This window comes from Pistacia vera, unplaced genomic scaffold, assembly GCF_008641045.1.
Source record: "Pistacia vera cultivar Batoury unplaced genomic scaffold, PisVer_v2 Contig43, whole genome shotgun sequence".
In the NCBI taxonomy this organism is placed as follows: Eukaryota; Viridiplantae; Streptophyta; class Magnoliopsida; order Sapindales; family Anacardiaceae; genus Pistacia; species Pistacia vera.
The window spans coordinates 641,185-650,704 of NW_022196257.1; the positions used below are offsets into that span (position 1 = coordinate 641,185).

Genomic DNA, 9,520 nt, shown 5'->3' on the forward strand with positions numbered 1-9,520 from the left:
TTTATTTTATTTTATTTTTTATTTTTTTTTATGACCGGGGTGTCTGAGTTAGCTTGCGAGTACCTCAACTAATCTCTCAAGACCCTGAAACTATTAGTCGAGTTAGAGTTCCAATGCCACTCCTATTAGTAATAAAGGTGAATCGAACTCAAGACCTCTTAAGTAATATACCCAAGAGTCTTAGTTGACTACTCAACTACTCAACAATGGTTATAAGAATGATTGTTAATGTGTCCTATTCAATGCTCAACTTGGTCTACAATCTACTTGATGAGTATGATAAATAAGCGTTTACTCTAGGAGAATAAGAAAGAACGTTTCTCCCTTGTAAATGAAATAAGTTATGAAGGTCCTAGGTTTTTGAGTGACCTTTAATGACAAATTTCTCCTTAACTTATACCCGTAGAATTTTGTATGATAAGAAATGTGTATCCGAATATCAGATTAAGGATAACTATCTCTAGGTAGCTTGATGGTTTGCTTGGGACTCTTGAGTGTATTACTCAAAATGTCATGAGTTTGGATCCTCATGATTGCTAATAAAGGGTAGCCATTAGAGCCTTATCTGGCCATTAGCTTTAGGGCTCTGAGGGAATAACCATTAGCTTCAGGGTCCTGAGGGAATAGTTAAGGTGCATGCAAGCTGGCCCGTAAACCCCAAATACCCAAAAAAAAAAAAAAAATCAGATTGAGGATAGTTGTGATTTTATCTTTCTTGGATTTGTCGAACCAATAATTATCATTGATATGTTTGATCCAGGTGGACCTTAGGTACAAGTTAGTATTAGATGTGATAATGAATTCATGTATATATACATGTACTCTTTGACTTCAAAGGGTTTAGGATTTAAGTGGACATATAGACAATCATAGGTTATTATTTTATAATTTAAAGATTGAGCAAGAATTAATCTGTTTGATTCACTATTTTGATACTTTTTAGAATAGTATTTTGAAAAAGGTAAAATTGAATTATCTTTACGAAAAATATAATTATTAATATTTTGAGAGTGGAATAAAATATAATTAAAATTTGAGAATATTGAAACAAATACATTTTTTGGTTTTTGGGATATGATAGTGGAATATAATAGGGTAATAATAGTGAACTAAAGGGGCTCTAAAATTTTGAAAATAAAATTTGTAAAATAATTTCAGAGATTATATAGATTATCAGAGTAACTACACTAGACTTTTACTTAATTTCATACTCTTCATTATTCTTTTTCCCATTTAATACCAACTTTGGATTTTGGATATTGATACGGATACGGTATCAGGAAAATCATACTTAAGCTAAATTGATTTTAACTCTTTTTTCTATTTACAAGTCAACCTCTCATTTATTGGTTATTACACGCCCATACCCCACAATTTCCCATCAAGATTCTCCCTCACTGTCCTTGCTGCTCGTCAATCAGTCAAGATCGCACGGTCAGAAACCCATCGTTATCATGTACTTGACGCACCAGATCACTTCCTACCTTCCTCTCAGGCCCCCCATTATTTACTCTAAGCATAGATTCTCTGACACCGCAAAACCAAACGTTTTCCTCTCCATTAAAGGAAAGGATTTATCGAAATTACCATTATACCCCTTTCTGTTTCTTCAAATCACCTACTCACTCCACTGTTGAAAACAGACACAGGGACACAGTTGTCATCTCGGTACTAGAACACGTAAAAAGATTCGCGGGTTACCTTCGTTACGACGTCGTTTGTTCACTCTTCCAAGCGTGCCAGCAACTAAAATTTGTTTTACCTTCCGTTTTCGACCCTGTTCTGGATTGTAATTACATTTCTTTTGATCTTCTTCGTTAAATCGAATTTGGATTTTTCCTTCCAAATTTTCAATGTTTAACTGATTTTTTTTTTCTTTTTTGAACCGAATCCTTTAATTTTTAATTCAAATCGTATAATTGAATCGATTCGATTGGTTTGTTTATTCAGTGAAGGGGATATTCAAAAAAGCCCCAAAATCGAAACCCTAAATTCGTTGATTTTTTGGTGATCTATGGCGGATCAAGAGGAGGAGGATCTGAAAATGGCTCTGCGTATGAGCATGCAACACACGCCGCCAGAACCGAAGCGGAGTAAGCCGAGGGACGCGGCTGTCGGAGCTCCGGTGACTTCGCCGGAGGATTGCCGTAGGACGCAGCGCGAGCTGATGGCTGCCGCGGCGGAGAAGCGGATGAAGGAGGCGAAAACTGTGTTTGTGGCTTCCAATGCATCGGTTTCGTCGCCTAAGATTGTGAACAGCAGCGAATTGGCTTTGAAAGAGAAGGTTGTGGAGACGAAAGAGAAAGCTTGGGATTCGAAAGAGAAGGTTTTGGTGTCAAAGGAAGGGAATTTGGGGAAGGAAGAAGCGAATCAGTTGTTTTCGATGTTGTTTGGCAGTGGAGTCTCAAAAGACATTCTTGCTCAGTGGAGCAATCAGGGCATCAGGTAATGTCGTTTTGTAGCTAAATGAGATTATAGAAGTTAATCTTAGTGGATATATTTGTCACGTGAACTGCAACTTAGCTGAATGAGAGTTTGGTTGTGTTGGGGTTGAGATGATGGTAATGCTTAGTTCTGTTTTGTGGTTATATCAATAGTAAATGGACTGCAATTTTGGTTTCTTATATGAAACTAAGTTGATTATATGCAGAATTTGCAATTTTCTTTTCTCTTCCCGAACTGTATTCCAAATTTCTTTTCTAAGAGATGGTCAATCGATATGGCACCATCTTGCGGATGGTAGGATGAAATACTTGGTATACGGTAATGTTACATCAGTTGATACTTTTTTTGGATGAGAAATTTGGAATAATATAATTTTTTATTTTAAAAAAAAAATAATGGGATAAAGTTTGGGTTGTGTCTGATTGATTGACCGGTACAATTGTTAGTTTGATGAAACAAGAAGTGTGTTTGATCATACATTAACTCTTTTTCAGTGATTCATAAATTACTTACAAATAATAAAATTAAGAGAATAGAACAATACATGTAATAAATTTTTATTACATACTCTCGAAAACTTATCATTTCTTTATGTTTGTAGACTGTTTTAATGGTTGCTTGTGTTTATGTATCTTATTTTTTTGAATTTTTTCTAATTTCATTTTGTTTATATAGGTTCAAGTTGCTTTTAATTAATTCAATGATATAATTTTACGGTAGATTTTGTTTGCATGCACTTATTGGCTGATATCATGTAAAACATTTCTATAGGTTTAGCTCTGATCCAGAAACATCTATGGGCCTAGTGCAGCATGAAGGCGGGCCCTGTGGCGTCTTAGCAACCATACAAGTAATTCCCAGATTTCTGATGAGTTTATTGTAGCATAGATGCATGACTTTTATTAATTGTGCTTTGTCAAATTCCAAATGCTTTAAACTATTGTGTAATATAACATGCAAATTAGTATTAACTCACCATTTCACTTTTCAAACCTGCTATTTCTCTAATTCAAAACAAAAATTTCTAATTTTACCATTTCATGAGAATGAATGATGTTAGTGTTTTTGTTTGCTAGAATTTTGTTGTAGATCTTTTGAAAGTTCACTTCAAAACATCCTCAAACCCTTGTTTTTTTGAGTGTATCATTTGAGACCAAGAATACGCTTGCAAGTTATTAAGTATACACAGTTCAAATTTATCTGGCATCATTGATGTGTTTAAATTTTTAAAGCCTGGTCCTTATTTGATGGTCAGTTAGTGTTAGTAGTGTTGCCTATTTTTAAATTCCAATTCTGCTAAATGTGGACAAATTCTTCTGAATGAGAATGATAAACTGCATCTGGTCGTGTTTTCTTTTTGTAAGATCTTCTATGGCATGGAAATATTACTTTCATAACCCTTTGGTTGCTCATAATCTAGTTCTTGAAAGAATTATAAACCTCAACCTTCAATGGACATGTTGATTGACAATGACAGCAAATTTCCACTCTGTAAAGTAGCTTAGAGTAGACTTTCAGTCTACCCTTTTTCTTTTTGGAGGAATTGAATCTGTTTAAAATATGTAGCCAAATCTTTAGAATGGTTTTTTTCCCAGGCTAGTTTCTTATTTGTTCACTTTGTATGCATTTTCATATTATTTTCTTTGTGTCTCTGGTATTACTATTTGTATTGTTAACGATAATTTATAAGTCCTTTGCTATGAAAAGTGATCCATTTCATGCTTTCTAATAAATAATACAAGTCTATGAAATCCTCTACAATGGAAAAAGATGGTCATCTTATTCTTGTTTTCTCCATTAACACATGCACATTATACATTATAGCTGAATTCTCTTATTGGTATTGAACTTGACATAGAATTAATTCACGGGAATTTTCTAGATCATGGTAAACTTGCTATTATTCGTGTAATACCTGGCAGATTCATTATGCTTTGAAAATGGCTTTATGTGTTATTATATTGCAGTATTGTGATATGTCTTCTTTTATGCATTTTATTTTTGGTTGATGTTTTTATGTTTATTTCTTGAAGCATGTCATAATCTCCGTAATGATATTGTTGACAATATCTTTTCTCTGGTTTTGCAGGCATTTGTTCTTAAATACCTTCTTTTCTTCACAGATGAATTAGGTAAAGTTGCACCCAACGCACGGCAAAATTTGGGTCCCAAGAGTTTCTCAAAAAATCGATACATCGCAACGAGTGATTTTGCTTCTCTTTCTGAACATGCTAAATTGAGGTGATTATCTTTTCATGAGGACTTTTACGTCATTAGATTGTGTAAAGATATTTAATAGTTAAATTTAACATTTTAAGTTCCATTACTCTAGTTTTTCAAGGGAAAAGCCATAGACCCTTAATAAAGTAAGCTAGAAACTGCATTTGTGCTTTGTATTTCTACTTCGAGAGAGTGATGGTAATATAGTTTCCTCTTAGGGTGTGTTTGGTTCAGGAAATATTGTATTACTGGGAATGTTATATTAATGGAAAGATAAATTACCTTGAAGATTACATGGAATGTTTAGGAAAATGTGTTTGGTTAGGTTGGAATAAATTAATGGGTATGTTATATTGATATGTTTGGTTGAGAGGATAAATTGGTGGGTATGTTATATAAATTACTAAATTGCCCTCATTTTAAAATATTAATATAATATTATTTTTAGTATTATTTTTTTAATCATTTCTTTTAATCTCCTATATTTGAAATTTTGCTAAAGCACCCCAACCATAGAAAAGTTTAATTTATAACAAAATCACATTCATCCACCCCAAGCCATTGCCAGCCGCCATCGGTAGTCGTTGGAGCGACACACGACCGGCTGAATCTGGCAGGCTGTGAGCCAATATGGCCGTGGATTTGGCCCACGACCGGTCGGATTTGATAGGCCATGCGTCAATTTGGCTATTTCTGACCAAATCGATGGCTGTAGATTTGGCCGAAAACAATCCATATCCGTTAACGGCCAAATCCGTGGTGCACAACGGCCACAGATTTGGTCGTTAACGGCCATTGATTTGGCTGAAAACGGCTAGATCTATTTTGGCCGTTTTCGGCCAGATCAATGGCCATTAACGACCAGATCTGTGGCTGTTGTGCACCACGGATTTGGCCGTTAACGGCTATGGATTGTTTTCTGCCAAATCTACGAACATCGATTTGGTCGGAAATAGCCAGATCGACGCATGGCCTATCAAATCCGGCCGGTCGTGCACCATTTCGGTGATTGTCGGCGATGGTTGGCTGGCGGGCACGGTGGTCCTTGGTGGCTTGCAATTTGTTTGAAATATAAGGGCATTACTGTCCAAAAACTTAATTAATTAGGGGTAAAATTGTAAAGGCAGGTTCATGTAAATTAATTTCAGAATAAGGGCATCTTTGTCCAACAATTTTATTAATAAGGGATAAAATTGTAACAAAATTAATATTACCAAGTAATCTTAAAATATCTAAGAAAATAGAGGGAATTAGATTACCATCTATATAACCAATAGTAATTACTATTAGTTTTAGAAGATTATTGGAATTTTATATTACTTAACAACCAAACGTGGTAATCTAAGTAATATAAGATGACATTACCTCAGTAATGGGGGATAACCCCCAACCAAACAACCCCTTAAGAATAAAAAGGTTGTCCATATTAATTGCAGCTTCTCACTGTTTTTTGACCCCCCCAGTTATTGTGGTTCACTTGTTTATCAGTTATCACTTGTTGATCTATTATTATCATGATATATTGGTGATATGAATTATGATAAATTTGTCTAGGCTGTGCTAAATGTTCTTAATTTCTGTGATCTTCGTTACTTTAAAATTCACTTAAATAAAATGCTCATATAACTTGCATATTATAATATCTTGTTAGATATTTCTTGCATTTTATGTTATTTAATATTGATAGGGTAACTAGGACTCTTGTAGTGGATTTTCCATTTAAATGAATGACACTGGTATCTTAAACGGTTCAGGTTAAACTTGAATTGTGATACCTTATGTGCCTGCACTTAAGGTATATCAATGGTGGAGTACTAGTTTGAAAGTTTGCTATTATCTCAATCAAACTTGATGGTTGTTTACCCTGTGAACTTGTACAAATATCCATTATTATGTACTTCCATTTTTAACAAATTAGTTAAAAGCAATCTGGTTTGTTTAGGAGATTTTAATTGCGGTTACTTATTTTATTTTAACAACCATATCTGCCATTCTTCAATTCAATCCTGGAATGAGCTGTATTTCCTAAACTTTTTCTTTTTTTTAATTTTCAGAGCCCTGGTAAAAAGTATGAGTGAGATATTGTTTTTATGCGGAAATAATAAAAGGGCTGTGATTGCAACTTTGACTACGCTAGGACATGACATTGAGGGGTCTGAAGACAGTCAGAAGGATGAGGTCAGTTTGAACTTGGGCTGATATCAATGTGCTTTATGGCAGAATTTGCTGATATCAGTGTGCTTTTGCGGTACTTTGTGTGTTTATTTGTGCTGATTGATTCTATGTTTTATCTTACAGGTCATTACAAAGGCACTAGAAGGTCTCTTAATTGAATCGGGTTCTGATCTGCAGAAAGTATTGAGAGTGGATGCATACACATCGCAAGCAAGCGTGCTTCAGAGGCTTGAAGCAATGATTCCTGCTTTCCAAAGTCGTATGGGGGCAATGCTATTCCTTATTTCTGCATTACTCTCTAGAGGACTGGTATGCTTGTAGCTTGAAAGCTCATTTTTTTTTTTTAAATATTTTTAATGATGTCCTGTTAGCCACAAGTGACCTCACCTTAAAGGTGGTTAATTGTTAATGGGGGATCATTTGCTGGAATGAAATTTTCTATGCATGAGTAGACAATTATGAAACTCTTAATTTTTCATAGGTATCCAAGTGATTAATTGTTGGATATTTTTCCTAAATGATAATGAGAATGATTTATTCTCAAAAGGCAAGAGGGGAGGCGAAGCTTTCTGTCTTCATGCAGTTGAATCACCAACTGCAAAGTATGAGTTTATTGATGTTAATTTTGAGATAAATCTGTAAGTACAGCTGGCAATATGGGGGAGAAGTAATGGAGATGTGAACATAGACTTCATTCTTCATGTCAAATATTTGGACTTCTTGGGCATTAGATTTTTGAGACATTTTATTGGCAGATTTTTTTGGCTGTAGAAATTTCGAAGCGTTAGAGCCACAAAAACTCATGCTTATTTATCAATTTGTATTCGAATGCATTTATGTAAGGTATTGGGTGCATGCATTTGAAAAATAGTGTTGCTTAAAATTCAAGACTGATGTCCAATGATAGCATTGATCCTCATGGCTAGACAGTTAGCTGAGTGATTGCTGCAGAGGCGAGCTATTTTTGTTGATTGTAATCAACATTTTGATATCTGTTAGAGAGAGAGAGTGACAGATGGTTTTGGCAAATTGTATCTTAAGTTTTGTGGGGTTGGAAAGTTGAGGTTTTGGCTGTAGGGAGAGGTTTGCCTAAGTATGGCAAAAGGTGTTCATGTTCTAAGTTCAATCTATATGACATGATAAAGTAGTCAAAGCTTGGTTACTCTAAGTTTTGTGACGGGGATATGAGTTTACTAAAGCATTCAAAAAAAATTATTGTGTAGGATGCTGTTCAAGCTGACAGGGATGACCCTAGCCTACCTCTTGTCACTGCACCATTTGGGCATGCTTCTCAGGTATCACACAATCAATAAAGCGTCAATTCTTCTAGTGCTTCTGTTATTAGCCCTATTGTATTCTTTTCTTTATCAATAACCAAATTTATGTCATGGAACAGGAAATTGTGAACCTACTGCTCTGTGGTCAGGCTGTTCCTAACGTATTTGATGGGAGGATGGATTTGGGTGGTGGCATGTTTTTGAAAGGCATATCCACGAGAGTAGAAGTTGGGTTCCTTACTCTGCTGGAATCCCTCAATTTCTGTAAGGTTGGCCAGAATCTGAAATGCCCAAAATGGCCAATATGGGTTGTTGGGAGTGAGTCTCATTATACAGTTCTATTTGCACTTGATACCAGTGTCCAAGACGAGAATGAACTGGAAGAAAGAGAATCACAGATTCGTAAAGCTTTTGACGCACAAGATCAGAGTGGAGGTGGTGGTTTTATTAGTGTGGAAGGTTTCCATCAAGTCCTCAGCGAGGCAAATGTCAAACTTCCACGTGAGAAATTTGATAACCTTTGCAGCACAGGTTTCATTGTGTGGAGCGAGTTCTGGCAGGTTATTTTGGATTTAGACAAGAACTTGGGAGGCCTTAAGGATTCAACTGGATTGATGGGCAAGAAGGTTTTTGATCTTTATCATTTTAATGGAATTGCAAAATCAGATTTGAATGGCAGCCAACTGAGCTCTGGAGGTGAGACTCCTGTGCAAAGGCCTAGGCTCACAAAATTGAGGGTTTCAGTTCCCCCAAGGTGGACTCCCGAGGAGTTCCTGGCAGATGTGGTTGTGCCCTCTGGATCTGGTGGGAATGAATCAAGTGGAAAAGAAACTGAAGTGGCTAAACCCGAGCCTCCGCAACATGCACCTTTGGTGGACTGCATTAGAACTCGCTGGCCGCGTGCCATCTGCAATTGGGTTGGCGATCCTCCTAGTATAGTCTGAATGGTTGTTATTCCTCCTTGGGATCCCTTCATATGCTCTTGAAACACAGTCCAATACAAAAGCAGCCACAAATGAAGCAGCTGTTGGCGTGCGTGCCTCTTTAGTTCGTATTCACTCCTTCGGGTGCATGAGAAGAGTTTGTTTCCCTGGCATTTCTGGTGTCAAGTATGCCATGAACCAATATCTCTGTGTATTGCTGTAGCTTTCACATTCTAATTCGATTTTGATTTGTCAAATACTAAAAAGAAAAAAAAAAAAAAGATTTCTGTCATAGCTAGTGTAAAATTCATTCATACTACTTACCTTTGTTGTCGGTGAGGGAAGTGAAGTTAATCGGTTGGGAAATGTCAATAATATAAACTTAAGAACATGTCTTCCTCTTTGAAATTGCTGTAACAGTAAGGCACTTTTCCCCCTTTAGCCGTTTCTGTTTTTTAAGGAAGTTTTTGAGGTCCTGAA

General features: G+C 35.9%; 1 protein-coding gene across 1 annotated transcript; it reads left to right on the forward strand.

Annotated features, from left to right (window-relative positions):
* Positions 1-1,795: 1,795 nt before the first annotated feature.
* LOC116143361 (ubiquitin carboxyl-terminal hydrolase MINDY-3) lies at positions 1,796-9,520 on the forward strand. The gene is made up of 7 exons (XM_031428807.1): positions 1,796-2,445; positions 3,217-3,295; positions 4,535-4,686; positions 6,720-6,843; positions 6,964-7,149; positions 8,064-8,135; positions 8,237-9,520. The coding sequence occupies exons 1-7, from the start codon at positions 2,015-2,017 to the stop codon at positions 9,059-9,061; spliced, it is 1,869 nt and encodes a 622-aa protein (XP_031284667.1). The 5' UTR covers positions 1,796-2,014; the 3' UTR covers positions 9,062-9,520.

What these genes read in the sequence shown, in the direction of transcription:
- LOC116143361 (XM_031428807.1), top strand. Translation starts at nt 2,015, where the DNA reads ATGGCGGATCAAGAGGAGGAGGATCTGAAAATGGCTCTGCGTATGAGC. An exon ending in GCGTCTTAGCAACCATACAA is followed by an intron (nt 3,296 to 4,534) that starts GTAATTCCCAGA and finishes CTGGTTTTGCAG; the next exon opens with GCATTTGTTCTTAAATACCT. An exon ending in CATTTGGGCATGCTTCTCAG is followed by an intron (nt 8,136 to 8,236) that starts GTATCACACAAT and finishes GTCATGGAACAG; the next exon opens with GAAATTGTGAACCTACTGCT.